Genomic DNA, 19,482 nt, shown 5'->3' with positions numbered 1-19,482 from the left:
AAATTATTTTGTAGAAGGTCATGTAGAAGGAAAAGAAGCAGTTCCTCCTCCTGATTGCTATTAAAGGCAATTTATTCCTTTATTATTAAATATATTCTCTCTGATCATGGCTAATCAATAATTCTAAAAGGTTACATTTTATGATGCAGACACATTGGGAGGTACCATTATTCCTGCAGCAGTCTGTGGCATAAAGGAGAAGGAAAAACAGACAGGGGCTATATCTTTTGAGGATATTTCTTTACTAGGTGCATTCTGAGAATCTATCCAATCTAATGAGGTATGGAAGCTTGAAGGGTTAACTTGGTTGTTCATGTTGTAAGTGTGATAAGTGTACACGGAGATGAGGCAGTCAGAATATATTGGTAAGCTTGACCTTTAAATTTGACATATTCTGGTTGGTTCTTCCTGGATTTAGCTCCCTGTAAATTAGACCACCAAAGAGAGAAATTTGGGTAACTGTAGGTGACCTAAACACAACTACAAGTAAGCTCAGAGTTTGCTAGGCTTTGCGGAATGCCTTTGTCTGTTTTATTTGTCTCACATCAGATCAATGTGGTGAAAAGATCAATTTTCTGTTGTTCCATTAATCCATAACAATTTGTTTATGGATTGACAGATTAAGCCTGAAGTAAAAATGCCAGTATTTTATTTAGCTAATCAGTATACCTGCAATCAAACTAGTATCAATATTGGTTACAGTGGGAATTGCAAAAATAAAAGAATGCATCTGTAAAATTGAATATATTGTAGGTTCCTCATTTCAAGATCATCATGATTCTGATCTTAATATCGAAAGTCTCTTCTAGCAGATGGGGCTCATCAGCCATGGTTGGCAGCTCATTTAGGAGAAGGAAAACTCTGATCTTAAAACTCCTCTGCTTTGAAGCTATAGCCACTCATGGGGAAGGCTTTGGGAGTAAACCCCAGGGGGGGACAAATCCAGAGTTGGAGTCCCTATGGCAGTCCTACATTGAGTTAAATGCTGATGGGCAGTTCCTGCGATGGTGCCGGTGTCAAACTGAATCAGTCTCTGCAGTTCCTTTAGATTCAGCAGCTGCCTGCTTACATGGGCAACAGCTTGCTTTCCATATCGTAATGCCTTGGCTTTCATATCACGTAGACAGCTAAGATGCAATATCCATGGTTGGTTGACCCCGACGAATGGAGGGCCTCATTGGTGACAAGAAGTGGATAAATCTCAGTTGGTAATACCTAAATTAAATTTAATAAGTGACTTAAAGTATCAACACATTGAATGTTTTGGATTGATTATGCCAAGCTCACTTTAGTATCATATTTCCTATGATTATTGACAGTGTGAATCTTTTAAAATAACATCCAAGGTTAAAGTTGTCTTGGACTGTGCAGTGGTTTAGAAATGGAACCACTGTTCACCACTCTTCATCAGTTAACTTTTCCGAACTCAATCAAGTTAATAAGGTATGGCTTGCCTCACACAAAACAATGCTGGCTATCCCTAATTTTTGCCATGGTTTTCCAAAAGCTGGTAAGTATTATCTGTGTGAGAATCTTCTCCAGTAGCTGCTTTGTCACTGACATAGACTCACCTGTCAGTGGTTTCCAGGACCTTCTCTATTTTGTTTTTTGAATTATGGACTAGCTACTTGGCAGTTTTTGGACCTTGCCTATGACTAGAGAGGGGAGGAAGGTTTTGGTCAAGGCCTCAGCAATCTCATCTCTTGCTTTTCTCAATACCTCGGATATTCCCATCCATTTAATGTTCTTTAAGAGATGTAACGCTACTTCGTTTATCTCAAAATGTCATACCATATTAGCATACTCCACACTGACCTTGCTTTCCTTCACACCATTCTCCTTAGCAGATATAGTCTGGAGCCTTGTCTCTTCATGACACTAGGGCTGTGAGACTGCCCCTGGCTGCTGTGCTTCGTGTGGGCGAGCTATGCAGCAATTTGCCTTACTAATATGATGAACTGAGTACTGAGGCTTTGGGCCTACTCCGGGCTGTGCCAGGGATTTGGATCTAGTGACTTAATTTGGTGGGAGTGCTGTTATTTCTTGCTTCTATTGTTTATATATTGTGGGTTTTTTTTTCTCTTTCTTTGTGGGCACTGGGGAATTGATCTTTTTTTTTAAATGGGGTTCTTTTGGGTTCCTTTGCAACTGCCTGTAAGCAAACAAATCTCAAGATTGTATAATTTGTACAATCTTTGATAATAAATGCATCTTGAGACTTGAAACTTTGAAATATCAATGCAAAGTACTCATTTAGGACCTTGCCCACATCCTCATTTTCAAGCACATTTTCCCTCATTTATCCTTGAGTGCTCTACCCTCTCCCTAGTTATCATCTTGCGCTTGATGTGTGTATACAGTGCCGTGGGATTTTCATTCATCCTATTTGTTGAGGACTTTCCATGGCCCTCCTGGCCTTCCTAATTCCCTCTTGAGTTCTTTTCTAGCTTCTTTATAATCCTCAAGGACTCCATGTGATTTTAACTTCCTAAACCTTGTGCATTCTTTTCTTTCTTGACTAAGTTCACCATCTCTATCATCATCCAAGGTTCCCTTACCTTGTCCTTCTTACTGAAACATAGTACCTGTTCTATACTCTGCACAGTTGGTCTTTAAATACCCTCCACATTTCAGATGTGGGTTTGGACTAAAACAGCTGTTCCCTATTAACTCTCCCTAGTTCCTGTCTAATATTTTTGCAATGTACCCTGCTCCTATTTAACACTCTTCCACAATGTCTGTGCTTAACTATACTCAGCTTAAAATTTAAGGAGTGTTTAAAGGTTCTCTCTCTGAAGGTTAGTCAATTGGCTAGGCTCTTCCCAACACAGGGTCAAGTATGGCTACTACTCTCATTGGACTATCTACATACTAATTCTTGGATGCACAAAACAAATTCTGCTCCATTTAAATCTCTTGCAGTAAGGAAGACCCAGTCTGCATTAGGAATGTTGAATTATCTGCAATAACAACCCTGTTGCTTTTACACCTTTCTCTAATAATTCTGCATTTCTGTACCTCAAATGACCTGGTGGTTGTTGCGGATGGTGTGTCCATGGTATTATCCCAACAGAGTGACTGCCTTTCTTTTTTAAGTTGTACTCGTATATAGATCCATATGTTGATGAACAATCATTGTGTCCCCTCTGAATGAAGTTGTGATATTCCCCCCCCCTTCCCCCTTCTTTTATTCCCACTCTGGCTCCCCCTTACCTATTCTCACCTGCTTATCATCTCCCCTGGTGCCCCCCTCCTATTTCTCCCATGGTCCACTCTCCTCTCCTATGAGATTCCCTCCTCTCAAGCACTTACCTCTTCCACCTATTACCTCCCTGCTTCATCTCTCTGCACCTGGCTTTACCTATCATTTTCTATTTGTACTCTTCCGCACCTTCTTATCCCGGCTTCTTTGCCGTTCCTTTCCAGACCTGATGAAGGGTCTTGGCCTGTCGACTGTTTATTCACTTTCATTGATGCTGCCTGACCTATTGACTTCTTCCAGCATTTTGTGTGTGTTGTTGCTCTGGATTTCCAGCATCTGCAGAATATCTTGTGTTTATGATTTGCTTCCCTCTCTACCTTTTCGTAAACCTCAAAACCCTAAAATGTTAAAGCATTTTGAGTGGTAAGACTGGAATCAGAGCAAAATATAAAACAAACTTCTCTCAAAATCCCAAACGAGAAAATCTGCAGATGCTGCAAATCCAAGCAACGCACGCACATTGCTGGAGGAACTCAACAGGCCAGGCAGCACCTATGGGGGAAAAATAGTACAGTCAAAGTCCTTCAGCAGGACTGAAAAAAAAAAGATGAGGAATAGATTTAAATGGTAGGGGACGGGAGAGAGAAACACAAGGTGATGGGTGAAACTGGGAGGGGGAGGGATGAAGTGAAGAGCTCTGAAGCTGATTGGTGAAAGAGATACAGGGCTGGAGAAGGGGGAGTCCAATAGGAGAGAACAGAGGGCCTTGGAACAAAGAAAAGGGGGGAGGAGCAGCAGAGGGTGGTGATGGGCAGGCAAGGAGATGAGGTGAGAGAGGGAAATGGGGATGGGGAATGGTGAAAGAAAGGGGGAATGGCTCATTACTGGAAGTTCAAGAAATCGATGTTCATGCCATCAGGTTGGAGGCTACCCAGATGGAATATGAGGTGTTGTTCCTCCAACCTCAGTGTGGCCTCATCATGACAGTAGAAGAGGTCATGGATGGACATATGGGAATGAGAAGTGGAATTAAAATGGGTGGCCACTGAGAGATCCCGCTTCTTCTGGCGGATGGCGCGTAAGTGCTCGGCGAAACAAACTCCCAATCTATGTTGAGTCTCACTGATATACTGTGTCCTGTGCGGCCTCCTGTATATGACCCTAACAGGCTCACAGATGAAGTGTCGCCTCACCTGGAAGGACTATTTATGTCCCTGAATAGTAGTGAGCGAGGAGGTGTAGGGGCAGGTGTAGCACTTGTTCCGCTTGCAAAGATAAGTGCCAGGAGGCAGATCAGTGGGGAGGGACTAATGGACAAGGGAGTTGTGTAGGGAGTGATCCCTGCAGAAAATAGTGGGGGGCGGGGTTGGAGGGAAAGGTGTGCTTGGTGGTGGGATCCAGTTGGAGATGGTGGAAGTTCCAGAAAGTTATGTGCTGGGTGCGGAGGCTGGTGGGGTGGTAGGTGAGGACAACAGGAACACTATCCCTGGTAGGGTGGTGTGTTGATGGTGGAGGAAGGAAAGTCCCTTTCTTTGAAAAAGGAGGACATCTCCTTCGTCCTAGACTGAAAAGGCTCATCATGAGAGCACATGTGGCAGAGAAGGAGGAACTCGGAGAAGGGAATGGTGTTTTTACAAGTAACAGGGTGGAAAGAGGTATAGTCCAGGTAACTGAGAGTCTGTGGGTTAATAATAAACATCAGTAGATAAGCTGTCTCCAGAGATAGACAGTGAGATCGAAAAAAGGGAGTGAGGTATTGGAAATGGATCAGGTAAATTTGAGGGCTGGGTGGAAGTTGGAGGCAAAATTGATGAAGTCAATGAACCCGGCATGAGTGCAAGAAGCAGCACCAATGCAGTCATCAATGTAGCGTAGGAAAAGTGGGGGTGGACACCAGTGTAGGCTTGAAACATAGACTGTTCCACATTGCTGGTAAAAAGGCAGGCATAGCTGGGACTCATGCGAGTGCCCATGGCTACACCTTTTGTTTGAAAGAAGTAGGAGGAGCCAGAGGAGAAATTATTAAGAGTTATTAAGTTATTAAATTATTAAGTTCCTCCGCAACTTCCGCCACCTTCAACGGGACTCCACCACTAAACACATCTTTCCCTCTCCACCCCGCTCCGCTTTCTGCAGGGATCGGTCCCTCCACGACTCCCTTATCCACACGTCCATCCCCACTGATCTCCCATCCGGCACTTATCCCTGGAAGCGTAAGTGCTACACCTGTCCCTACACCTCCTCTCTTGCAACCATTCAGGGCCCCAAATAGTCCTTCCAGGTGAGACAACACTTCATTTGTGAGTCTATTGGGGTCATCTATTGCATCCGGTGCTCCCGGTGCGGCCTCCTCTACATCAGTGAAACTCGACACAGATTGGGGGACCGCTTCGTCGAGCACCTCCACTCCATCCGCCACAACAGACAGGATCTCCCGGTAGCCACCCAATTCAATTCTGCTTCCCATTCCCATTCAGATATGTCCATACATGGCCTCCTCTACTGCCATGATGAGGCTAAACTCAGGTTGGAGGAGTAGCACCTCATATACCGTCTAGGTAGTCTCCAGCCCCTTGGTATGAACATAGAATTCTCCAACTTCCGGTAATTCCCTCCCCCTCCCTTCCCCTATCCCTATTTTACTCTACCCTCTCCCCCAGCTCCCTCATGGTTCCACCTCCTTCTTCTACTACCCATTATTTTCAGGGCTATGACGTCAATGCTTTCCCTCCCCCACCCCTTTGTCTTTCAAATTACTGGTCTTTCAACTGAAGCTGCAAGTATACTTCAAATCCTTCCCCATCTTTCATTCTTCAGTCCTGACGAAGGGTTCCGGCCCGAAACGTCGACTCATCGTTTCTGACTGATGCTGCCCGACCTGCTGAGTTCATCCAGCGTACTGAAATTATTAGGAGTGCAGACAAGTTCCACTAGACAGAGAAGAGTGGTGGTGGAAGGGAAATGGTTGGGTCTGGTGTCCAAAAAGAAGAGAAGAGCTTTGAAGCCTTCCTGGTGGGGTATGAAGGTGTGTAGGGACTAGACATCCATGGTGAAAATAAGATGATAGGGGCCAGGGAACTTGAAATCATTTAAAAAATTTGGAGCGTGTGGAGTGTCACGGATGTAGGTAGTAGGGACTGAACTTGGGGGGGTAAGACAGTCGAGGTTTGCAGTTATGAGTTCATTGGGGCAGGAACAAGTTGAAACAGTAGGTCTACCTGGTCAAGCAGGTTTGTGGATCATGTGTAGGAGGTAGAAAAGGGAAGTGCGGGGTGTGGTAACTGTGAGGGTTGGTGGCAGTGGATGGGAGATCCCCAGAGCTAATGAGGTCAGTGATGGTGTGGAAGACAAGGGCCTGGTGCCCCTTCATCTCAAAATCAGCTCTGTTACTTACTAACAGTGAATAAAGCATTGAGAATACAATAGTTGTCTGTTTGTATAAGCCCAGTCTCTCCATTGTGTCCATAGAGTTACATATTATAAATTAAATGGTTTCTTCCTTATTGACATTTCAAAATAACCAGAAGCATTTAGGCATTTTGTATATTTATCAGCTTATTGTAGTTTCATTTCCATTTAAATGAATAAACCTGGGTTTAATACTTTATTATTATATGCAGTATTAACCAAAAATGGCAGAAACATGGAAGAAAAATTCTTAAAATTAGCTTATTGCAAATTCTGTATTCTCATCCCCCTGAAATTGTAATTCCCTTTTATTTGTGCATAATAGAAATGCATTTGAGGGTGCAGTTAAGTATATTTGTATCCTTAGTGTATCATTTTTTTGTTTGCTTTGTATTTTAAAAATTCTTTTGGTTTTATAATTTTCAGCAAATAAACAGAGTACTGCAAGATCACTAACCAGGTCAGAACAGGAAGATTAAACAGAATAAATAAACAACAGAGCCATGAAATGTTTTTATGTCCCCCCCACCCCCCAAAAAAGTACAGGCAATGAAGCATGTAGTTCTGAATGTATAATAAAGAGAATTAATCAAATCTCCCAGTTGAGTGATTTGTTATTAGTTATGCAAGATATCTAAGAAAACGGGGTGGTCTGTCAAACACTCACTTAAACCAGTCAGAGAAAGAAGAAAAGAGAGTGAATGGCAGTAGCCGTAATAGAAAGGGGAGTGAGAAACCAATGATCTTACCCGCAGTAGGTAAAAACTACAGTAGGCACCAGCTACTTTTCCAACCCAAAAAACATTTTGTATGTATTTGTACAATTCTACATTACAAAAATTTGCCAACAACGCTGGGGCTTTGTCTTGATTTGGTTGGAACAAAATTTTCATTGATGACCTGTGCTTAATTTGAATGTAAGGGCAACTGGCTCCAGGACACATCAGAGCCATTGTGTAGGTGTGAATTCCAGAGATGTGACTGTGAACTGCCTTTGACATTAAGACAGCATTTGACCTGTTGTTGAATTAAAGGACTTGAGTAAAATTAAAATCAATAAAAAAAACATTTAAAAACTCTACACTGGATAACTCCATTTTCATCCCAGGGTATTGAATTTCTAGCATCTGCAGATTTTCTCTTGTTTGTGCCAGGGTATTGCTGCCTGTGTTCCCCAGGGCAGTGTTTTCAATGTTTCCATTTCAATTGCCTCACTTTATCAGAAGAAAAGTGGACATAGTCAGTCATTCATTGCATGGAGTTTGGTTCCATTTGTAGTTTCTCAGCCAGTTAGAGCAGTCGTGTTGCATGCAACAAGGTCTAGCCACTCTTGGGCAAATCAGACGGCAAGTAATGTTCACACTGTACAATGCCAAGCAATGCCAATTGTTAACAACAGTGTAACCTCCACCTTCTCATATTAAGTAGCATTATCAACAAATCTGCCATCAATATGGAGATGACCAGGCATATAGATGAGGGTAGTGCAGTGGATGTGATCTACATGGATTTTAGTAAGGCATTTGACAAGGTTCCACACGGTAGGCTTATTCAGAAAGTCAGAAGGCATGGGATCCAGGGAAGTTTGGCCAAGTGGATTCAGAATTGGCTTGCCTGCAGAAGGCAGAGGGTCATGATGGAAGGAGTACATTCAGATTGGAGGGTTGTGACTAGTGGTGTCCCACAAGGATCTGTTCTGGGACCTTCACTTTTTGTGATTTTTATTAACGACCTGGATGTGGGGGTAGAAGGGTGGGTTGGCAAGTTTGCAGACAATGCAAAGGTTGATGGTGTTGTAGATGGTGTAGAGGATTGTTGACGATTGCAGAGAGACATTGATAGGATGCAGAAGTGGGCTGAGAAGTGGCAGATGGAGTTCAACCCGGAGAAGTATGAGGCGGTACACTTTGGAAGGACAAACTCCAAGGCAGAGTACAAAGTAAATGGCAGGATACTTGGTAGTGTAGAGGAGCAGAGGGATCTGGGAGTACATGTCCACAGATCCCTGTAAGTTGCCTCACAGGTAGATAGGGTAGTTAAGAATGCTTATGGGGTGTTAGCTTTCATAAGTCAAGGGATTGAGTTTAAGAGTCACGATGTAATGATGCAGCTCTATAAAACTCTGGTTAGGCCACGCTTGGAGTACTGTGTCCATTTCTGGTCGCCTCACTATAGGAAGGATGTGGAAGCATTGGAAAGTGTACAGAGGAGATTTACCAGGATGCTGCCTGGTTTAGAGAGTATGGCTTATGATCAGAGATTAAGGGAGCTAGGGCTTTACTCTTTGGAGAGAAGGAGGATGAGAGGAGATATGATAGAGGTGTACAAGTTATTAAGAGGAATAGATGGAGTGGATAGCCAGCGCCTCTTCCCCAGGGCACCACTGCTCAATACAAGAGGATATGGCTTTAAGGTAAGGGGTTGGAAGTTCAAGGGGCATATTAGAGGAAGGTGTTTTACTCAGAGTGGTTGGTGTGTGGAATGCACTGCCTGAGTCAGTGGTGGAGGCAGATACACTAGTGAAGCTTAAGAGACTAGTCAACAGGTTTATGGAGGAATTTAAGGTGGGGGGTTATATGGGAGGCAGGGTTTGAGGGTCGGCACAACATTGTGGGCCGAAGGGCCTGTAATGTGCTGTACTATTCTATGTTCTATAATATCATTGGGTTCGCCAATAACCAGAAATTTAGCTTGACCAGCCAGAGAAATACTGTGAGCAGGTCAGAGTGCTGTATCTCTTGATTCTCCTCTGCTTTTGCACCACCTGCAATCTACGTGTTAGGTGTGTGCTCAATTGCCTGGATAGGTAGTTCCATTGATGCCTGTAAAGATCAACATCATCCGAGATAACTTGGATACTAAAGTACCTCATCCATCTTCGTAAATGTACAGTTCTTTCATCACTAACCCACTAAGGCTGAAGAGTATGCAACTGAAACATTTTGTTGGATTACATTTGTTTAGACAGTTACCTGTTTTACCTTTCATCAAGCAGAACAGGTTTGTATTGTGCTGGAAAACTAATTCTTTGCACTTGGGTTTAGAATACAGCTATAATTTTGTTACTTCCATTCTATATGGAAAATAAGATATAGAATGTTTAAATAGAATGGAACATGTGGTTCTGAGTTTCCTGACCCAAGTTCAAAAGTAGCATGTAACCATCATGCTGTTTATTTCCTTGAGAAGCAAAAGTTTGAACAGAAAAATAACTGTCTTTTGAAAAAGCAGTGAAAGGAAAGCAAAGAGCAGTATGAAATGCAGCATATAAAACATTGTGTCTGGATTTCTTGGCTGTAATGCTTGAGTGTGTGAGTATCCCTCCAAGGGTATGTCAGAATCTTGCACAAATAATTTAAAAATTATTTAAGATTTGTTGCTTTGATTAAATATGGCCAACTGCTGCATTCGTGCTGATTATGAAACTAAGGAACTGTGAGATTGTAAAATTTGCATTGTCTTGCCCTTGCTGACAGATAAACATATATGGATTAGGAATAGGCATAAGATGATTGATCCTATATAATTTCACTTGATGTGATATTTTGCTCAACTTTGCATTCTTGGAAAGTTTCAGCTCCTTTCTTATCAAAAATATATTTTTGCCTGAAAAATGTTCAAGCACTACTTCCAATTCCCTTTAAGGAAGATAATTCTATAGAACTCACAGAGAGGGAAAATGACTATCATAAGTGAGTAATCTTTATATTTAAACAGATCTTTTAGTTTTATGTTTATCTTTGCATAGAATGCTTGGTATTGCTTGCACTGAACTAGCATTTAATGTGCTGTTTATGGTGGGCTTTATAAAATTAAGCACATGAAGTTGCCTTCAAGTAATGTCAAAATGGAGCTAATTGGGTTGCTTAGTGTGATAGTCCATAATCCTCAAGCAAAGATCCATCTACTACTTGAAGGTCATAAGAGTTCCAGGTTCCCACCACACTTAAGTGATTTTTTTAAAAATTTTGCCCTCTGGTCTCTTCCAATCCAGCTACCAATCAACTTTAATCTCTACCCTATAGTTAATAATTTTTGTCAAGGGAAATAACAGCCTGTTCTCTCTGTTACTGCCTCTCGTAATTTTGCACACCCTGATAAAAGATGTCTATGGCATAATTTGAGGGTTAAGCTTGATCTCCCTGTTCTTATATTCTGTTTATTTGTTTATGTTTACCTTTGGCATGCAAACCAAGATTCCTTATCTCTTCAGTTCTTACTTTCCTACCATTTATCATGTAATTCCTTGCCTTATTTGCCTTCTCCCTAATATATTGCCTTACATTCTGTATTGCATTCTAATTGGCTCTTTGTGTTTGCCTATCTATTCCGTTGATATTTTCCTACAGCCATTCTTCCTCACTATCAACCACTTGGATAACTTTGGTGAACTGCAGTGTATTAAGTCAATGTCAGTATAACAAAAAAAGACCTAATATTGAGCCGCGAGGAACCCATGGGACATGCCCTTCCAGTCTTCTCTTTGTTCTTTCCTCATGGAGCCAGTTTTTAATTTTTCTTGCCTCTTTTGGATTTCACAGGCTTTTTATTTTAATCTGAGAAATTGTCAAATACTTTGCAGAAAGCTATATAGGCTATATTATTGTGCCATCTCATTCTTCCTCCTCATTATCTCTGCAAGATTCATTCATTTCAGTTTGATGTGACCTTGCCTTAATAAACTCATGCTGACTAATTTTAATTAATTTGTACATGTTTGGCACAGCATTGTGGGCCGAGGGGCCTGTATTGTGCTGTAGGTTTTCTATGTTCTACATTCCTACATCTCTATTGTCTTTTGGAATTTTTATCTCTTATAGCCTCTCTGGGCTATAGATAACTGACCTGTTAATTTTCTAACCAGCTGTGTTATATTTGTCATGTTCCTCCATACTTTTAGCCAGAGGTTTTAAAAAAAATTATGGTCAGACCTTGCAAGTTTTTCTCCTGTGGAATGAATTTTTATGTCCTGACAACTTAACCACTTTAAGATGCTGAACCATTCTCCCTTCTTGCTTATTATTTCTGATACTTCACATTTTTCCCTTTATTTGTGTGTCAGTACTCTTGCCCCCATCCACTCCACACTCAACTCTTCCTCCTTTGAAAGCATATGCAAAGCTACCAACCACAAGCTCCCATATTGTGCTTCATAGAGGCTACTCATTCCTTTTGATACCATGCATTTTTATACTACTTTGGATTTTTCCTGCCTACATTTTCTCATGCACCCTTGTTGCATTCCTCTTTTCAAGCCAGCCTGTTTCAAGCTAAAGATGGTTGGTTATTACCCCGAGGAACTCCTGCTGCAAGGTCTGGGGGTGCACATGATTAGCCATTATTTGACTGGCTGCAGTTTATCTAGCAGAATTTTAAAAGATGTCCTGCTGACTTCTTAATACAAAACAAGATCCAAATATGGCTCAATATCCAAGAGCAGTCGCTCTCTTCCCCCTGACTAGAGTTCAGTTCCTTTGGACCAGGCTGCAGTGAACTCTGCCCCCAAGTCATCTTGATCTAATACGAGTGTGATTGTACTCGCCTCCTAGTGAGTAATGGATGCTTGCAATACTTCCCCTCATTTTGGTAACTGGGGTTAGACTGACAAGACTGATTTGTCTATGTGACATGCCTGGTAAATCCCTTTGTGTTAATTGGATATTTGTGCTTACTGGATTAGCTTGGTTAATTCTTGTACATTAGTTTTTATACACTCAAACTGGGTGTTAATTCTGCTACAGAGAGCTATTTTTGGATGATCTATGTAATTTTCTTTTGTGATCTTAAGATCTCTTAACTACTTATTTACTCCTTCCTTTTAACCCATTCCTTTTCCTTCCATCTCTTGCTATTGTAACTGTTTCTTTCCACTCAAATCAATCTTTTACTTGTAAATTTCAGAAGACTAAAGGGTGATTTATACTTCTGCATAGTAGCCTACGCCGTAGCCTACACAAGTGGCCTATGCCGTTGTGAGCATTTATACTTGTGCGTTGGTGTGTCTACGTCGCTCTGCAATTCACTGCCAAAACGCTAATTGGCGGTGGGGTTTCTATGCCATTGAGTTTCTTCGTGTTGAAGCTCAACACGAAGAAACTCAAACTTCAAACAATGGCGACTGAAGCTGTAGGAGGGTGAATTTTCTGTGCTGGTCCGGCCACTGAGAGACATGGACGAGGAAATGCATTTTAAATATTTTTGGATGTCGGCAGGTAGCTTTGACGATTTGGTTCATCATCTCCAACCATTTATTTTGCATCAGTGTACACACAGTATACTCTGAGACTGGCAATCACCATTCGAGTTTTAGCTTCAGCTGGAAGTCAGCAGGCTGTAGCAGCTAGCTACAAATTGGCGTCAAGCACAAGGTCCTCCATAATTTCGGAGGTCTGTAAAGCTTTATGGAAAGCATTGCAGCCAGAGTTCCTTCCCTGCCCTTCAGTCCCCCAATGGGAAGCTATTGCAGCGTAGGAAGAGATGCGATGCTACCAAGTGGACCAATCACAGTTGTTGCGGTCTGTGTCGCCGCGACGCGTAGTTACATTTTTAGGGAGGTCCACGTCAAGCTACGGCATAGGGTACGTGGCTATGCCGTACCTACAGCATAGATTTGACGCAGAAGTATAAATTAGCCTTAACTGACATTGTTCACTGATCCCTGCCTTTTCCTTTTGGTATTTATATGATAAAACTAATTTAATTGATGGTAAATGTTCTGGTTTATAACCCCCTTTTAAAAATGATCGCAGGACATCTCTCACCTTCTGAGACGGATGGGGATATGCTTGGTTATGACCTATATAGCAGTGCACTGGCTGACATCCTAAGTGAACCAACTATGCAGCCACCTATTTGTGTTGGACTTTATGCACAATGGGGAAGTGGAAAATCATTTCTTCTGAAAAAGCTTGAAGGTAAATGATGATGATACTTCTATAGAAGGTTGGTGATTTATTAGATCTGCATTTTTGACTTTCACAAATGTAATTTCTGTCCACCATTGAAACAGTATGTTTTAAATTTCTTTGTTCCAGTTTCAACAAGTTGGTTCGATCTTTCTTGTGTTGTCTGGAGCTGAATAGCATGTTTTTCTATTTCTCTGTATGCACCTTTGTTATTATTTTCCCTTCAGCCTGATTATTCAAATATTGTGTAAGGTTGAGGAAGTCTAGAAACAGTTAACCCATGTTAAACTATGCGGGGCATAAACAAAGGTTGTGTTACAAGAATGCATGGCCACTTCTTCAGTATTATGTGCATCTCTGAGTACACTATACATTTACCATTATGATTTCACTTCAAGGGAAAAATTAAACAACAAGAGCAAAATTAGGTATATGTTATTTGTATTTGCTGGAATTTGAAAGCTAAAGTGTGAAATTATTTAATATGTATAATAGTTCTGAGCATCTGATCAGGTAGATAAAGCATGTATCCAAAGGTTGAGGTATTCGAGACCATGTGATGTTAGTGTAAACAAAATTAAATCCAAGCTTTTCAGGAATGAAGTTTAAAAATATTTTGATATGCATAAAGTGGGAGAAATTTAATTTGTCCACAGTGCCAGTGACCCAGATTCAGTTCCGCTGCTGTCTGTAAAGATCTTGTGTGTTGTCCCTGTTACTGCATGGGTTTCCGCTGGCTGCTTTGGTTTCTTCCGACATTCCAGAGACGTTTGGGTTAGTGGGTTAGTTGATCAGACGTACGGGTTAGTGGGTTAGTTGATCAGGCGTACGGGTTAGTGGGTTAGTTGATCAGGTGTACGGGTTAGTGGGTTAGTTGATCAGGCGTACGGGTTAGTAGGTTAGTTAATCAGACATTTGGGTTAGTAGGTTAATTGATCAGATGGTGTGACTGGGTGGTGCAGGCCCATTGGGCAGAAGGGCTTGTTACTGTGCTAGAATTTTAAACAGGAAAGAAGTGATGAAGGGTCTTGACTTGAAAAATCGATTGTTTATTCCTTTCCATTAAAGCTGCCTGACCTGCTGAGTTCCTCCAACATTTTGTATGTATTACTCTGGACTTCCAGTATCTGCAGAATCTCTTGTGTAAATATTTTTAAAGCTGATATTAGTGAATTTTTGAAAAGCCAGAAGTGTTGTGGGATATAGAGAAAAGGCATATATGCAGAGTTAAATCATAGTTCAGTTGAAATGGTGGAAACACTTGAACTAAATATTCTACTTTCATGTTTTTATGTCCCAGAGAATTCCAGTAATCAATGAAGTTTAATTGGGTAAATCATTTTATCTGTATTAGGTCTTTTGCAAGCAGTACACTTTTACACTCTTATTCTCATTGTTGCCCTTAGATGAAATGAAGACTTTTGCTGGGCAGCAAGTGGAACCACTTTTCCAGTTCTCTTGGCTGGTGGTATTCATTACTCTCCTGATCTCTGTGGGAACAGGTGTATTGCTTGGCTTTGTAGTTGATCTGAAGCTTGGTGTAGCAGTTGGATTGAGTCTGCTGGCACTTATTTACATCTTCTTTGGTATGTTTAATTCTGCATAAAAGCACGTCTGTTGGCTATTATTGCTACCTATAATGAAATACAATTGTGTTGCCTTGCAGCACATTTAATGGGGAGGGAGGGAATTATGAAAGCAAGTCTGAATATTCAAGTCTTCCTCTACAGCCACACTCAACATTTGTCCTTGCCTCTGGTGGTTGTTCATATCGTGTCCTGCGACAACAGGAAACCTGTGAGGGAGAGTTTTAAAAGTGGAAAAGCCATTAACTGCGACAGTTTCACTCTCTTGACCTCAGAAGTCCTGGCAGAGTGGTATGAGCAAGTGTCACAAACTGGGATCTTCCTTGGTTGCAGTGGATAACCTGATGTCTTCTATGCCTTATCATGCCCTTCGCTTTTCATGGAGCGTTGCAGTACTGCCTTCTTAGCCATTGGATCTCACTGCAGATCTCATCCGGCCAGTCCACCGGAGCTGACTATGCATGCTATGGCAGGCATGTCCCTATCTCACTAGGGTATGAGTCTGCTGGCTACCCTCACCTGGTTTAGACTCCCACCCCCCCCCCCCTCAAAAGTGGTGTACCAGGATGTGGCCACTGTCACATACAGTTACTTTGAGCCACAGGGAGAGCTGAGTGTCTGGTAGAGTCCAAAGGTGAATGAGATGCCCGGAATGGACATGACATGCCCCTTCACCAGAGGCGCTACCCCTCCCTTACCTCTATAGCTGCCTTTTCTGCAGCTTCTTTATGGCTACTAGCGAAAGCTGTAATAAGGCTCCAACTTGCTTCCGCTCTATTCATAATGGCAATGATACCACAGTTATGATCTTTGTTGGAAGCCACCATTGGAAACAATTCAGGTAAAGTGTTAACATATAACTTTGCGTGGAAAATATTCTAAAGATGTCTTTTTAAACTGGACTTACTTTGCCAATTTCCTGAGTTATTTTGTGGGCTGACACGTATTTATGTGTCAAAGGATAAACATACCTACTTCTGGGCAAATTTGGCAATGCAACAAGATTGTATAAACTAGAAATTTAATAAATTGCCAAATAATCTGTTTGAACGTGGTGCTTATGTCCCCTTAACAGACAGATCAGGTCTTGGTTCAGCAGCTCTGCTGAATCACAGTTGTTCGAATAGTCTAGCGTTTGAAGCACTAGAATAATTTGCTGCTTCAAATTTATGGTGTGGCTTAGATCCACTGTCTTCTGAGTTTAGAAGTGAGGATGCCACCACATTAGGAAACTGACACAAATGTTCAAACAGTAGCAAACCAAAACAGATCTGGTTTAGCCAGTTTAGCCAAACAATTTTGAAAGCCGTTGTATTATTTCCCCCTCAAACTTGGGAGTAGTGAAAACTATATCTGGTAAGAGTTTTTATCCTGAAATTAGCAAAGTTCCTGTGTGAGTCTTCCATGGAACTACTCATAGCATCAGACCCTTCAGTACATTTAGTTCATGTTGATCTGATCTGCTGCTTAGTCACATCTACTTACACCTGGACCATATCCCTCCAAATTCCTCTCATCCATGTACTTATTCCAAACTTCTCTTAAGATACAATTGAATCCACATCTACCACTGCTGCTGGCAGCTTAATTCTACACTTGTACTACCTCTGAGTGAAGAAGTTTCCCTTCAGATTTTCCAAAATACTTTGTATTTCACTTTTTACTCTTAAGTCCGTGACCTCCAGTTCTAGCCTTATCCAGTCTGAAGGGGAAAAAAGCCTGCTTTCATTCACCCTATCAATACTCCTCATAATTTTGTATGCCACAGGAAACTTTTTCTGCCCTGGTGATTCTATAAGATGATATCTGTTCAAGAAATCTATCCCTTTCTCTCCTAAAGGAATTTTGTGGTTGCATGAATCTGCAGTATGTCCTGGAGTTTAGAAAAGTAGCATCATAGACCTCATCTGACCTTATAAAACTTAACATTGTGGCCTCTAGTCATTCCTAAACTATTTAATTAAAACACTGTCAATTCAAATACATACTATTACTCCGTATTTGTAGGATCATTCCAACATTTACGGTTCTGTAAAGTGTTCCCCAAATGACAATCATGCTTAAGAGTCCAAACAATTAATTTAGTTAAGAAATTCTGAAGGAAGTACTACCTTCTAAATACCTTCTAGTGTTTGGGCTCATATGTTTCATGAGAATGGGAAGAAATATTTGGTATGAATGTTGATATATTTAATATTTCCCACTAAATGCTGAATCACTGCACCTTACAATTCAGGTTCTAGCTTCTCTTTTGGTTCATCATGTTGAAGGACAACAAGTTAATATATTTTTTAAAATATTTTAATGTTCAAAGCAATTATTTACTTTGGTGGTCGGCAAGAAGGAGAAAATTGGAATTGGGCCTGGGTATTGAGTACTAAGCTTGCACGGCAAATTAGCTATTTGGAACTGCTGCTTAAACTGATGTTTGTGAACCCACCAGAACTACCAGAGCAAACCTCCAGAGCGTTGCCTGTCAGGTAAAGATCAGTTTTTAAATCACCTGATAGTGATTTCTATCACCTCAGTCTTGATGTCCTATAAAATTTTCAAACTTCTCTGTTTGCTGTCAACCTTTCATCTTCTATTTGAGAGCAGGTCACCTACGTCAAGGAGTTTTTAAGTTCAGAGACAAGCTGGTAAACATCCTGTTATTTGTAGATAGTATTTTAGCAGATCTCCATACTCGCCAGCCTCAGGGTTTTGATCCCAGGACATGCCATTCGTGGGTTTCTGTTCTCAAGTTCTGCTGACTGACTTCTGGCCTCTAATCTTGGGACTCAGTGACCATGGACCTCCAACCCTGGGTCCTGCCAACCTCAGGGTTTGCTGGCCTTCATTCTCTGGGCCTGCAGACCTAAGACCCTGTCCTCCGGCCCAGGGAGTGCTCTGTCTTGAACATTGACCACTGGCTCCTTCTCCTAGCTCTTTATTTACTGCCCCTGACTCCTCATTCCTGTCCATAAACCTTAATCCAACACCTAAATTCCCATGCTGTCTCCAAAAGCAATCCCTATGAACCTAAAAATTCTTACGTCTGAGCCACGAACCCATGGTCATCTGCAGCTTGGCGCCATCTTGAATCTTTCAGGTCCATATGTATTCTAGTCCAGGACCCTTCTGACCTTTTAAATGTTTCCTGCATATTCTGTTTTGATTTCAAGTTTTCAACTTGTGCTGTTTTTAGATTTTCTTTCTTTGAATAGAATGAAATGCTTACAAATTACAATACCATTCAAAAGTCTTGGGCACATATATATAATTAGGGTGTCTAAGATTTTTGCACAGTACTGTACTTGTCGATATGGAGCAGAAAGCATGTTTGTAAATCTGGCAGGAGTAAAGGATGTTGGAAATAGTGAGGGTGGAACGCCATAGGAGGGGTGTGGGACAGGTGGCAAAGAAGTGCCAGGGGCAGGGGGAATGTGTGGATGTGAACACGCCCACCCCTGAGACACCAGGTAAGGTAATTTGAATCCAAACAATTGGTTTACTGATTATTACAGAGCTTCCCGCTCCCTCCCTTCTCCCGTCCCCTTTTTCCAACAGTGATTCCACTCTCCCTGTACTCTTCCCACTCTTAATCCACAATAGAGACCCAGAACAGAATTGAGTTTCTTGTCATTCACATATGTCATGAGATTTTTTTTTTGCGGCAGCAGGACAATGCAATACATAAAATCACGATAGTACTGTGCAAAAGTCTTAGGTACACTGTGTATGTATATGTATATATTTATATGTGCCTGAGGCTTTACCACAGGACTGTAAATGCATAGAAATAAAAATTGGACTAAGGAAACTGTCCTGTTTCTCTCCCAACTTCCAGTTTTAGTTTATAAATTATTTAGATCGGTTCATATTTCATTTTGACTTGTCTACCATGTAGTATGAATAAAGTCTTAAGTCAGGCTATTTTTACTGATATTTTATGGACATAATTTTGCTTTGAATATGATCACAGAAGTTCTTTTGACAACGTATGTAATATGCCTGAAATCAGTTGAAGAGCCAAATGTGTCTCACTAAATTCATTTTCTAGAATTGTCTTTATAATTATTGTCCTTTGAATCACTTTAATGCACTTTTTGGATTTTGTTTTTCTAATTTTCCAATTAAAAATGCATGTTAAACGTTCAAATGCACTACATATTCTCTTCAATGAATTAATAAGCTTAATTCATTTAAAACTTCTCCTTTTCTGTTTAAAAGATTTATGTTTACAGATTACAACAGATTGTCTAGTGTTGGTGGGGAAACGTCTATGGCTGAGATGATTGCAACTCTTTCTGATGCTTGTGAAAAAGAATTTGGTTTTCTGGCAACAAGACTTTTCAGAGTCTTCAAGACTGAAAATACACAAGGTATGGATCAGCAGTGA

The 19,482-nt window shown here is 41.1% G+C and overlaps 1 protein-coding gene across 5 annotated transcripts in view; it reads left to right on the top strand.

The window, feature by feature from the left end:
• kidins220b (kinase D-interacting substrate 220b) overlaps positions 1-19,482 on the top strand; it is a 95,788-nt gene that overhangs the window by 38,100 nt on the left and 38,206 nt on the right. For all 5 annotated transcript variants that reach the window (XM_063038035.1, XM_063038028.1, XM_063038044.1 and 2 more), the window contains exons 14-17: positions 13,360-13,524; positions 14,922-15,101; positions 17,416-17,581; positions 19,314-19,465. In XM_063038035.1, the coding sequence (XP_062894105.1) occupies positions 13,360-13,524; positions 14,922-15,101; positions 17,416-17,581; positions 19,314-19,465 (663 nt within the window). The remainder of the gene's footprint in view (positions 1-13,359; positions 13,525-14,921; positions 15,102-17,415; positions 17,582-19,313; positions 19,466-19,482) is intronic.

Source organism: Mobula hypostoma, chromosome 2, assembly GCF_963921235.1.
Source record: "Mobula hypostoma chromosome 2, sMobHyp1.1, whole genome shotgun sequence".
Lineage (NCBI taxonomy): Eukaryota > Metazoa > Chordata > Chondrichthyes > Myliobatiformes > Myliobatidae > Mobula > Mobula hypostoma.
Note: the sequence above shows the minus strand (reverse complement) of the source record. Positions and strands in the feature narration are given on the sequence as shown.